This window comes from Coregonus lavaretus, assembly GCF_964263955.1.
Source record: "Coregonus lavaretus genome assembly, contig: HAP1_SCAFFOLD_224, whole genome shotgun sequence".
Classification (NCBI taxonomy): domain Eukaryota; kingdom Metazoa; phylum Chordata; class Actinopteri; order Salmoniformes; family Salmonidae; genus Coregonus; species Coregonus lavaretus.
In genome coordinates this window covers 350,819-363,667 of record NW_028158475.1, presented here as the reverse complement: position 1 = coordinate 363,667, position 12,849 = coordinate 350,819, and the positions used below count along the sequence as shown (strand labels likewise).

The following is a 12,849-nucleotide window of genomic DNA, read 5'->3' as shown; positions in this document are numbered from 1 at the left end:
ACAACCTTGTTTCACTCCTCTTGACAGTTTAAAACTTTCTGAGAAATAGCCATTATTTACTATTTTACACCTAGGGTTACTATACATGATTTTGACCCATTTTATAAGAGATTCACCAAAATTGAAATGCTCCAGGCATTTATATATAAACCCCAGTCGTACTTTATCAAATGCCTTTTCGAAGTCTGCTATGAATAGCAGGCCTGGTTTCTCAGATTTTCCATAATGTTCTATTGTTTCCAATACTTGCCTTATATTAGCTCCAATGTATGTTCCATGTAGAAAACCTGTCTGATTAGAATGAATAATATCCGACAATACCTTTTTAATTCTATGCGCTATACATTTTGCTAGAATTTTTGCATCACAACACTGAAGTGTAAGGGGCCTCCAATTCTTTTAATGGACTGGATCTTTATATTTTCCACTTGTATCCGGTTTCAGTAATAATGAGATCAGACCTTATTCTTGAGAGTCAGATAATCTACCATTTACATAGGAGGGGTTAAAACATGCTAATAGCGGTCCTCTTAGTATATCAAAAAAGGTTTGGTATACTTCGACTGGTATGCCATCCAACCCTGGAGTTTTCCCAGACTTAAAGTCTTTAATTGCATCCAGAAGTTCCTCCTCTGTAATTTCACCTTCAAATGAGTCTTTCTGTTTGGCTGTTCATTTTACATTATCAATAGAAAAAAAAATCTCTACAGTTGGCTTCAGTTAGAGGAGATGGAGGCGACTGAAACTAAAACATATTTTCATTTTAGTCATTTAGCAGACGCTCTTATCCAGAGCGACTTACAGTTAGTGAGTGCATACATTATATTATATACACTGCTCAAAAAAATAAAGGGAACACTAAAATAACACATCCTAGATCTGAATGAATTAAATAATCTTATTAAATACTTTTTTCTTTACATAGTTGAATGTGCTGACAACAAAATCACACAAAAATTATCAATGGAAATCAAATGTATCAACCCATGGAGGTCTGGATTTGGAGTCACCCTCAAAATTAAAGTGGAAAACCACACTACAGGCTGATCCAACTTTGGTGTAATGTCCTTAAAACAAGTCAAAAATCCAACTTTGGTGTAATGTCCTTAAAACAAGTCAAAATGAGGCTCAGTAGTGTGTGTGGCCTCCACGTGCCTGTATGACCTCCCTACAACGCCTGGGCATGCTCCTGATGAGGTGGTGGATGGTCTCCTGAGGGATCTCCTCCCAGACCTGGACTAAAGCATCCGCTAACTCCTGGACAGTCTGTGGTGCAACATGGCGTTGGTGGATGGAGCGAGACATGATGTCCCAGATGTGCTCAATTGGATTCAGGTCTGGGGAATGGGCGGGCCAGTCCATAGCATCAATGCCTTCCTCTTGCAGGAACTGCTGACACACTCCAGCCACATGAGGTCTAGCATTGTCTTGCATTAGGAGGAACCCAGGGCCAACCGCACCAGCATATGGTCTCACAAGGGGTCTGAGGATCTCATCTCGGTACCTAATGGCAGTCAGGCTACCTCTGGCGAGCACATGGAGGGCTGTGCGGCCCCCCCAAAGAAATGCCACCCCACACCATGACTGACCCACCGCCAAACCGGTCATGCTGGAGGATGTTGCAGGCAGCAGAACGTTCTCCACGGCGTCTCCAGACTCTGTCACGTCTGTCATATGTGCTCAGTGTGAACCTGCTTTCATCTGTGAAGAGCACAGGGCGCCAGTGGCGAATTTGCCAATCTTGGTGTTCTCTGGCAAATGCCAAACGTCCTGCACGGTGTTGGGCTGTAAGCACAACCCCCACCTGTGGACGTCGGGCCCTCATACCACCCTCATGGAGTCTGTTTCTGACCGTTTGAGCAGACACATGCACATTTGTGGCCTGCTGGAGGTCATTTTGCAGGGCTCTGGCAGTGCTCCTCCTGCTCCTCCTTGCACAAAGGCGGAGGTAGCAGTCCTGCTGCTGGGTTGTTGCCCTCCTACGGCCTCCTCCACGTCTCCTGATGTACTGGCCTGTCTCCTGGTAGCGCCTCCATGCTCTGGACACTACGCTGACAGACACAGCAAACCTTCTTGCCACAGCTCGCATTGATGTGCCATCCTGGATGAGCTGCACTACCTGAGCCACTTGTGTGGGTTGTAGACTCCGTCTCATGCTACCACTAGAGTGAAAGCACCGCCAGCATTCAAAAGTGACCAAAACATCAGCCAGGAAGCATAGGAACTGAGAAGTGGTCTGTGGTCACCACCTGCAAAACCAGTCCTTTATTGTTCTGTTAGACTTTCTATTTCCTTTGTTAGTATAAACTCTTTTGACATAAATTGCTTTTGTTTTCGAGATGAGTACTGAATTGCATGGCCTCTAAAGGCCCATTTAAAGGTGTCCCATACAATAAGGGGATTTGCTGTACCTATGTTATGTCGGAAAAAGTCAGTTATAAATTCCTTTGTCCTAGTTAAAAATAAATTATCATCCAATAGGCTTTGATAAAATTTCCAATATCCTCGCCCACGTGGAAATTCAGTAAGAGTAATGTATAAGAGCGTCTGCTAAATGAGGTAAATGTAAATGTATATGCCAATTATATGATGGTCCGACCGCATTCTGTCCCCTATCAACACTTTTTTAACTTTTGGTGCCAACGAGAATGAGATAAGAAAGAAGTGAAGACGACTAGCTTGATTGAGTCTCTCTTTCTTACTCTCTTTCACTGCATGCACCTTTTTACCGTTTGCATTCTTTTCGATTTTGTTGATATCAAGTGAATTTTGGGAATGAAAAAAAAAATCCACTCAAAGCTGTGAGAGATATCCTTTTAGTTTGAACAACTTACAGTCTTCTACATTTTATTTGCATGTTCTAAAGAATCATTTTCCCTAATGATTTTGAAATTAAAATAGGCTATTCATAGTGTCTGGTAGCACAACCCCTCTTCACATTCCTTTGAGGTAGCTGCAAGAGAAAAATATTTTTGGCCCCGCCTTCAGGGTAATTTAATTGGCCGACCAAGCTGTCAGTTGTTGGTTTTTATATCTGATTGGCTCCTGTCTCAATGTCTCGTGGTATGGAATGTATCATGATTTGGTGTGGTCTTGCCACAGTACGTTCGGTTTTGACGGCGAATAGGGAATCGCTAACAGTGTTATTGATGCTTTTTTCTCCGACATTTCCATGGTAACTGTCCAAAATTGGATCAACAGGCAGCAGCGAGAACACCCAAGTATTCAACCATGGACCTAGACGAGAAGAAACCGACTCCGGACTCGAAATATGGTAAGAAATGTTCCCTTTCTTCGCATTTTCTTCGCACCGTTATTTTTGTAAAAAGGGGTGTGGGTGGAAGAAATGGAAACAATGACTCGTGAATGATGGGTGGGGACCGGCCGCGTGTGTCCCACTCCCAAACAGATTTAAATCGCATCATCATCTTTGGCAAAACATCATCCTAATCAGTGTGCAGAATAATAGTTTACGTTTCCCATTAAAAATACCCTTTACAAAGAATGAATCTTGCGTGTATCAAAGGCTTGCAGACGTGCTGCTCTAGCCTACATCTCTCAAGAGATGCGCTGTTTATGTTCAATTTAAGGACTAAGTGATATTCATTGTTGTACACTGATCATATGGAAATGAATAACCACCTAGGCCTACATGTCTCCCACACGGTCCATTGTTCCCACAAATTGGAATCAGAAGAATCAGACAGCAAAGTCGGATAGTCTATTCTACAGCAGTAGGCTTTTGTCCATTTGACTTGAACAAGTATATTAGACAAAGCTATTAGTCAAATGTTGCTTTGCAGGCAATGTATAATTCATTGCCAATTAATTTCCACAACAGAATAATCAATACAATGAATGAATTGACAGCTTATAACTCTGAGGTTGGCTCAGTCTGCTCTCTCACAGAAGCAGAAGTTGTTTGTGTGTTTTTCCTCCTGGCAAAAATCAGCTGTGACAACACCCATGTGGTGATATGTAGAATGCCATATGGTTATTACACACACACACACACACACACACACACACACACACACACACTCACACACACACACACACACCACCGCAGCAGAAACATTTGGCACTCAGCTATGGTGCATCATTGACACTGATTTATTTACGTTTTGCCATAATGACTTTCTAAAACGGCACTCATTGCGTGGCATGTCACATATGTCTCTCAAGAGGTAGACTGATGGTGAGCCTGTCCATCGCTGCAGTTGTACTTCCAAATGGTGGTTGGACTTTGGGTTGGGTTGTTGTTCATAAGATCTGTTGAGTCATCGAGTTTCCTCCATCCTGTTTATCTTACCTTAATCCCTCCAGTCAATGTCATCACATGTTAGAATAGACCTACACTTCAAACCTCAACTGATTACCAACATAGCAGGCTTACAACACGTTGTCAGTAATTCAGCTTTTAGGCCCCACCCTAGTCATACTATGAAGAAGATGGAGGCCTAAGTTTGTAATTCCAATGTAATTTAATTAATGCTAAATTGGATTCACTGAAATCCATCCAGTATTACTAGTTTGTAGGAAAGGGAGTGAGAGACGGACAATAGTTGACTTATAGGCACATTCTCTATGGCAGGTTTCCCCAACTGGCAGGTGATTTTATTTGGCCCCCCAAGTTTTCTGAGCCCAACAAAAATGTATATGAATAATAATAATTGTAAAAACACCAGAAAATCAGCTTCAAGTGATTTTAATTTCGGAAATCTGTTCCCAAGTATTCCCAGGCATAATAGAGAGACACATTATCATGTTATTATGTTTTAGTCAAATATTATATGTTTGGGCTTATTGCAGTCAATTTGCAATCTACAAATGATTTGTAATTACGTTCCGGCCCTCCGACCATCCGCTCAAGAAAAAATTGGCCTGAATCTGGTTGATGATCCCTGCTCTATGGTTTATCTTAGGAGCCACTGATGTCAGTACAGTATCCTTGTGACTTTCCTGTTGCCATGTAAACAGGCATTGTCCTCAGTCAGCTCCCCGCCCTCACATCACACATCAGCCAGAAAGGTCATCAACTGAACGGAAGGCATTTAAACCAATGTTTCAGGTACCTATAGATAGTAAAAGCCTGGATCCCAGTTTCCTGCTAGCCAGGGCCTGTATTCATAGTGTCTCAGAGTAGGAGTGCTGATCCAGGAGGTAGGAGTGCTGATCCAGGAGGTAGGAGTGCTGATCCAGGAGGTAGGAGTGCTGATCCAGGAGGTAGAAGTGCTGATCCAGGAGGTAGGTTTGCTGATCTAGGAGGTAGGTGTGCTGGTCCAGGAGGTAGGAGTGCTGATCCAGGAGGTAGGAGTGCTGATCCAGGAGGTAGGAGTGCTGATCCAGGAGGTAGGAGTGCTGATCCAGGAGGTAGGAGTACTGATCCAGGAGGTAGGAGTACTGATCCAGGAGGTAGGAGTACTGATCCAGGAGGTAGGAGTGCTGATCCAGGAGGTAGGAGTGCTGATCCAGGAGGAGGAGTATTGAAACTGATCCTAGATCAGCACTACTCTGAGACACATACAGGCCCTGGTATCATGTCTCTTTGTACTGTTTTGCCAACAACCTGGAGACAGCAAACCAGCCCAAACAGCCTAGGGAGCAGGCTAGTATCCTGCCATGTTGTCTATAGTAATATCCTCTGACTGTGTATGAGTAGGCCAGTGTGCTGGCTGGATGTCTTGTCTAGTCTAAAGCACCAGCCGGTAGCAGCATGCACAGGCCGGCTGCTGAGTGTCTGATGTACCCACTCAACACACTGAGTCTAGGGGCACTGAGTCAACTCATTAACTCCAGTGGCGCGCACACACACACACACATACACACACACACAGCATCTGAGTGTGTGTGTTGTTTCACAATGATCCTTTGTCATGCTGTCTCTGGCTGTCAGGTCACAGCAAAACTGTTAGAAAGATTTGCTTAGTGTGATCGTAGTGAGCCATGTAGGGGAATGAGAGGGGAGCGGCAGGCAGGATTTGGGCTGGATTTATTTGGCAACCAGCGACAAGTTTAGACACTTCAGAAAAGGGAGTTGGACACGTCCCCCCCCCCTTCAGGCTCCATCCAGGAATATCTGATGGTTTCTCCAGTCTACTGCCAAAGAAGAGTTTACTCTGGAAGCTGTTGAGTTGTGCAGTATAAACTACACCATGACCTTTTCCACATCAATATGATGTGTTGTTTAATTGTCACCTACACCAGATAGGTGCAAGGAAATTTGTAGTACGGCACCCCTGGGGCAAATTAGGGTTAAGTGCCTTGCTCAAGAGCACATCGACATATTTTTCATCTTGTCTGCTCAGGTATTAGAACCAGTGACCGTTCGGTTACTGGCCCAATGATTTAACCACTAGGCTACCTGCCATTGTAGTAGCCTATATTATTAGCGAAGTCCTTCCAACCTATGCTTGTACACACATGGAATTAGTAATATCTAATGAATATACAAGATTAATATCGACATTCAAATGCCATGTTTTTGAATAACATTGGAACAAGAGGCTTCTTTCACCATCACCTATCTGCAGCTACTGCCATGACGACAATCCAGCCATGGCAGCGATGCCCTGTCTCTGTGTGCTAGACCACAACAGAACAGCAGACACCATTAAACCATTAGATCACTAGACCACTAACCCCATTAAGAGTGTCTGGGTAGAGGTCATTCAATAGTCCCAATGGGTCTGGAAGTGGAACATGTCCATCATGACATCACTGTGTGACTCAGCTGGTAAGAGCATGGTGCCAGCAACGCCAGGGTCGTGGGTTTGATTCCCGCTGAGGTCACATACTAAAAGGACTCACTGAGCTTGTCGTTTTGGATAAAAGATTCTGCTAGCCTGGCCCCAGATCTGTTTGAACTCTCTTGCTTACGTCATTGTCATGCCATGACATTTGACAAGACAGCACAAACAGATCTGCAGCCAGGCTACTCCCACTCTAGGTCCCATTGTCAGACTGAAATCTGTCAATACACACTAGCCAGTATTGTCTATACCATGCTGTCTATCACATGGCCTTGGAGGTGGGAAGGTGTCATGGCCAGACCAGAGAGAACATGTAGGAGGGCTTATCATCTTTCCAGATCAGACGCAGTCCGTCTCAGATATGTATGTATGGTGGTCTATGCAGGCTGCATTTTCATTTTTTGTATTTCACCTTTATTTTGACAGGGAAGACCTATTGAGACCTATGTCTCTTTTCCAAATGCGCCCTGTATAATACAATATATAATACAATATAAAATACATGTCAGAGTATGCTGGGTAGACTACAAACATAGTCACGTCAATGTTTTGTTGAAAACTCATTTTGAGCTCATTCTGAATTGGATGGTTTATAGATCATATATTTGATAGTTAAGAAATTGTTTGTAAATCATATGTAGCCTAGTTAGAGATACTTCCAGTACGGTTGTGAAGGCATTCAGAGGAGTGACAAGTTTGAAAATAAGTCCCATCATTTTTGCTGGCCAGCGAGAGAACTGCTGAATCATATGAAGGATCCTCTTCCTGTAGGCATTTTACAGATATAATGTTGCATATGTTATTTGAAGGAACATTCTGTATGAACCACTAGACCTAACTAAGTCCTGCACAGTGCACCATATACTGTATGTTTGCAGTCGACCCAGTTAGGTGCATAGCCTGTTGCCATCCCCTGAATAGGAAGGAAATTGCAGTTGAGTGTTAACGAAAGATCATCACTGTAGCTATTATATCAGTGTCTACATACTTTACCTACATGAGAGTGATAGATGTTTAGCTTCATTTCTAGTCACCCCAACTTTTGTATCCACACCCATCTATTTCAGGATAGATTCAAGTCCTGTGTAGCTTTTAAAATCCACTGAATTAGGCTGAACTTGTCACCAAAGTCATTTTAGGAGTGAAAAAGGTTAAGTAGTGCCACCGAGGGAATAGAGAAACACTGCTACCTCTCTCTCTCTCTCCACTCCTCTCCAACCCTCCTGTGTGCCACCCATTCCCATGATAAGAGCCTAGTAAAAGAGGCAAAGAGAGGGAGGAATGGAGAGAGCGAGTGAAAGGAGAGAGCATAACGGTAAAGGAAGGCAGAACTCTCTGAGATACAAGATTTGACTCGTTCTTTATTTTGCAACATACAGGAAGAAGGAAGTGAAGTCTAAGGTGGTGGTCTAGAGTATAGACACACTTAATGCAGTAAAAGTATTCTGAAAGAAATATAGGCAACTCAACACATGAATACAGCCAACCTGTTGATGAAAAAGACAGAAAAGGAGTGACTGAGGAGTGAGAATGGCAACAAATAAAGGTATTGTAAATATTCAGGTCAGCGTTGTAACGTTTGTTGTTGTGCCAGTTTCTTTCACTTCTCACTGTGATGACTGATGGCATGATGGGAAAAGCCTTTTCAGATGTGTTGTTGTTTATGTTTTGAACTGAACATAATAGACTGTACTTAAAGACACAGTAAATTAATGTGGTTGAGATTGAGCCAACTCAATCTGGTTTAGTCTATGGTACACTGGGTGTTCGATGGTTGCAACATGTGTGTGATCGGATGACACAGTGAAATAGTGTACACTCCTAGAACCAAAAAGGGTTCTACATGGAACCAAAAAGGGTTCTCCTATGGGGACAGCCGAAGAACCATTTTGGAACCCTTTTTTCTAAGAGTGTAGGTTACAGTGTGTCATCACATTGCAGCCATTGTGTACAATGGGATTTCCAACGCTCATACAATAATGATCTTAGATACTGTACAGTCAAACTAACTGTTCTGCCATCTGAAGAAAAGGGGTGTTTATTTTTTTGTTGAGCAGGATGGAAGGTCTGCAACAATGTTCTCAGTCACACTGTGCTCTATGTTCGGAAAATAATGTGACGTGTTCATTAACAAGACACATGGCCAAATGTCATAACAGGATAAGTATCAAGATCTTAGATGCAAAACAGGAAATACAATGTTGCCCTACATCATTTGCATACTGTGGTCCCATGCGATTCCCACGGGGGACCAGTACGGGGAAAATCACGAAAATGTAAGTCACTCTGGATAAGAGCGTCTGCTAAATGACAAAAAAATTATTGGCTGATTGAGCTTTTTGTATTGGTTTCCAGATGTTATGTAGAATACATTGTATCAGGAACATTTTAGACTGTGTACACAACATTATAACTGTCTTGCTCTGCTAACAGACTATGGTGAATTGAGTAGATGCGCTGTCTGATGTGGCATCTCTCTAGTCTCTGAGATGTTACCATAGCATTACTATGGCACCTAGGAATGTCCACCGGGAGCTCTGAGTCACCGGGGAGCCATTTTGTGGGTTGCTAGGCATGTCAGTCTCGCGGGAGAATCCTTTTGTTATGGAAAATATGTCCCAGCTTTGTCAATGTGTACACACACATACAGATATACTGATACACACAGATATAAACACACAGAAACACACTCACGTATGCACACGTACACACACCTGTGTATAAATGTAAAAACTAAACAAAAACTAAGCTCTCTCTCGATTTGCTTGTTCACAGGTGAAGCAAGGAAGTTTGACCCCACCTTCAAAGGACCCATCCACAACAGGTAATCATCTCATTATCAGCTTTGACAGCCAATCCTCACTCTACCAATTACCCACATAGCAAAGCTCAATAAAGCTCAACGTCAAAAAATAGCAGTCTAACCATCTCTCTCTCTCTCTCTCTCTCTCTCTCTCTATCTCTCTCTCTCTCTCTCTCTCTCTCTCTCTCTCTCTCTCTCTCTCTCTCTCTCTTCTCTTGTGATTGCCAGGGGCTGCACAGATGTGTTCTGCTGTATTCTCTTCATCTTGGCCATACTGGGATACTTTGCTGTTGGGATCCTGGGTGAGTGTCTCCAAAACTACACTATTACTGGCCGTTACATCAGTCCAAGGGCCCTGTGTTTTGGTTAATCATGTCACATGACCTGGATTTGAACTTTTATTTTAAGCCTTTTCCAGAAATGATAATTGGACCAAAAATGAAAGCAATTGTCTGAGGATGGTGCTCGGCCATCAGACAGAAAAAGGAAAGGGGACAGTTTGATGAAAAAGCTTTAAATAAAGGTTAAAATCCAGGTCATGTGACATGATTAACCAAAACACAAGGCCCTAACAAGACACTGTAAAGTGATATTCTATTCTATTTGAAGTGATTCTATTCAATTGTGTGTTGTTATGATAACTGGACTGTATCTGAACTACAGTGTTGTTATACTTCCTCCTACTCCAGCCTGGTCTCAGGGGGACCCCAGGAAGGTAATCTACCCCACTGACAGCAGAGGACAGTTCTGTGGCCAGGCCGGGACCCCCCTGGAGTAAGTCCCTTCAATTACCCCCCTAGCTATTCTGCCTTTGAACATCTCTCTTCATTTCTGATCCTTTAGAATTCCTCTTGTCCATTCACATGTCAAGTTATTATCTGTCTCTTTGTGTTAATGTATTTTGTGGTATTATCCTGATGCCCTGTGGTGAGCCTGTAACACCCTGCTGTGTGAAAATAAAAAAGAACGCCCTGAAGGATGTACAGTGAGGGAAAAAAGTATTTGATCCCCTGCTGATTTTGTACGTTTGCCCACTGACAAAGAAATGATCAGTCTGTAATTTTAATGGTAGGTTTATTTGAACAGTGAGAGACAAAATAACAACAAAAAAATCCAGAAAAACGCATGTAAAAAATGTTAGAAATTGATTTGCATTTTAATGAGGGAAATAAGTATTTGAACCCCTCTCAATCAGAAAGATTTCTGGCTCCCAGGTGTCTTTTATACAGGTAACGAGCTGAGATTAGGAGCACACTCTTAAAGGGAGTGCTCCTAATCTCAGTTTCTTACCTGTATAAAAGAAACCTGTCCACAGAAGCAATCAATCAGATTCCAAACTCTCCACCATGGCCAAGACCAAAGAGCTCTCCAAGGATGTCAGGGACAAGATTGTAGACCTACACAAGGCTGGAATGAGCTACAAGACCATCGCCAAGCAGCTTGATGAGAAGGTGACAACAGTTGGTGCGATTATTTGCAAATGGAAGAAACACAAAAGAACTGTCAATCTCCCTCGGCCTGGGGCTCCATGCAAGATCTCACCTCGTGGAGTTGCAATGATCATGAGAACGGTGAGGAATCAGCCCAGAACTACACTGGAGGATCTTGTCAATGATCTCAAGGCAGCTGGGACCATAGTCACCAAGAAAACTATTGGTAACACACTACGCTGTGAAGGACTGAAATCCCACTGCGCCCGCAAGGTCCCCCTGCTCAAGAAAGCACATATACAGGGCAGTTTGAAGTTTGCCAATGAACATCTGAATGATTCAGAGGAGAACTGGGTGAAAGTGTTGTGGTCAGATGAGACAAATCGAGTTCTTTGGCATCAACTCAACTCGCCGTGTTTGGAGGAGGAGGAATGCTGCCTATGACCCCAAGAACACCATCCCCACCGTCAAACATGGAGGTGGAAACATTATGCTTTGGGGGTGTTTTTCTGCTAAGGGGACAGGACAACTTCACCGCATCAAAGGGACGATGGACGGCGCCATGTACCGTCAAATCTTGGGTGAGAACCTCCTTCCCTCAGCCAGGACATTGAAAATGGGTCGTGGATGGGTATTCCAGCATGACAATGACCCAAAACACACGGCCAAGGCAACAAAGGAGTGGCTCAAGAAGAAGCACATTAAGGTCCTGAAGTGGCCTAGCCAGTCTCCAGACCTTAATCCCATAGAAAATATGAAACCTTAATGACTTGGAGAAGATCTGCAAAGAGGAGTGGGACAAAATCCCTCCTGAGATGTGTGCAAACCTGGTGGCCAACTACAAGAAACGTCTGACCTCTGTGATTGCCAACAAGGGTTTTGCCACCAAGTACTAAGTCATGTTTTGCAGAGGGGTCAAATACTTATTTCCCTCATTAAAATGCAAATCAATTTATATAATTTTTGACATGCGTCTTTCTGTTTTTTGTTGTTGTTATTCTGTCTCTCACTGTTCAAATAAACCTACCATTAAAATTATAGACTGATCATGTCTTTGTCAGTGGGCAAACGTACAAAATCAGCAGGGGATTAAATACTTTTTTCCCTCACTGTATATGTACTTCCTGTACATATTAACTACTATATAACTGTCTCTACATATTAACTACTATATAACTGTCTCTACATATTAACTACTGTATAACTGTCTCTACATATTAACTACTATATAACTGTCTCTACATATTAACTACTATATAACTGTCTCTACATACTAACTACTATATAACTGTCTCTACATATTAACTACTATATAACTGTCTCTACATATTAACTACTGTATAACTGTCTCTACATACTAACTACTATATAACTGTCTTATAACTGTCTCTACATATTAACTACTGTATAACTGTCTACATATTAACTACTATATAACTGTCTCTACATATTAACTACTATATAACTGTCTCTACATACTAACTACTATATAACTGTCTCTACATATTAACTACTATATAACTGTCTCTACATACTAACTACTATATAACTGTCTCTACATATTAACTACTATATAACTGTCTCTACATACTAACTACTATATAACTGTCTCTACATATTAACTACTATATAACTGTCTACATATTAACTACTGTATAACTGTCTCTACATATTAACTACTATATAACTGTCTCTACATATTAACTACTATATAACTGTCTCTACATATTAACTACTATATAACTGTCTCTACATATGAACTACTATATAACTGTCTCTAACAGGAAGAAGCCTCTCCTGTTCTACTTCAACATCCTGAAGTGTGCCAGTCCCCTGACCCTGCTGGAGTTCCAGTGCCCCACCA

The 12,849-nt window shown here is 42.3% G+C and overlaps 1 protein-coding gene across 1 annotated transcript in view; it reads left to right on the top strand.

The window, feature by feature from the left end:
• Positions 1 to 3,123: 3,123 nt before the first annotated feature.
• LOC311123970 (choline transporter-like protein 2) overlaps positions 3,124 to 12,849 on the top strand; it is a gene marked incomplete at its 3' end in the record, with an annotated part of 10,611 nt that continues 885 nt past the window's right edge. Inside the window, exons 1-5 of the mRNA XM_084198186.1 lie at positions 3,124 to 3,274; positions 9,528 to 9,576; positions 9,784 to 9,857; positions 10,245 to 10,329; positions 12,770 to 12,838. Of these exons, the coding sequence (XP_084054312.1) occupies positions 3,232 to 3,274; positions 9,528 to 9,576; positions 9,784 to 9,857; positions 10,245 to 10,329; positions 12,770 to 12,838 (320 nt within the window). The 5' untranslated portion in view covers positions 3,124 to 3,231. The remainder of the gene's footprint in view (positions 3,275 to 9,527; positions 9,577 to 9,783; positions 9,858 to 10,244; positions 10,330 to 12,769; positions 12,839 to 12,849) is intronic.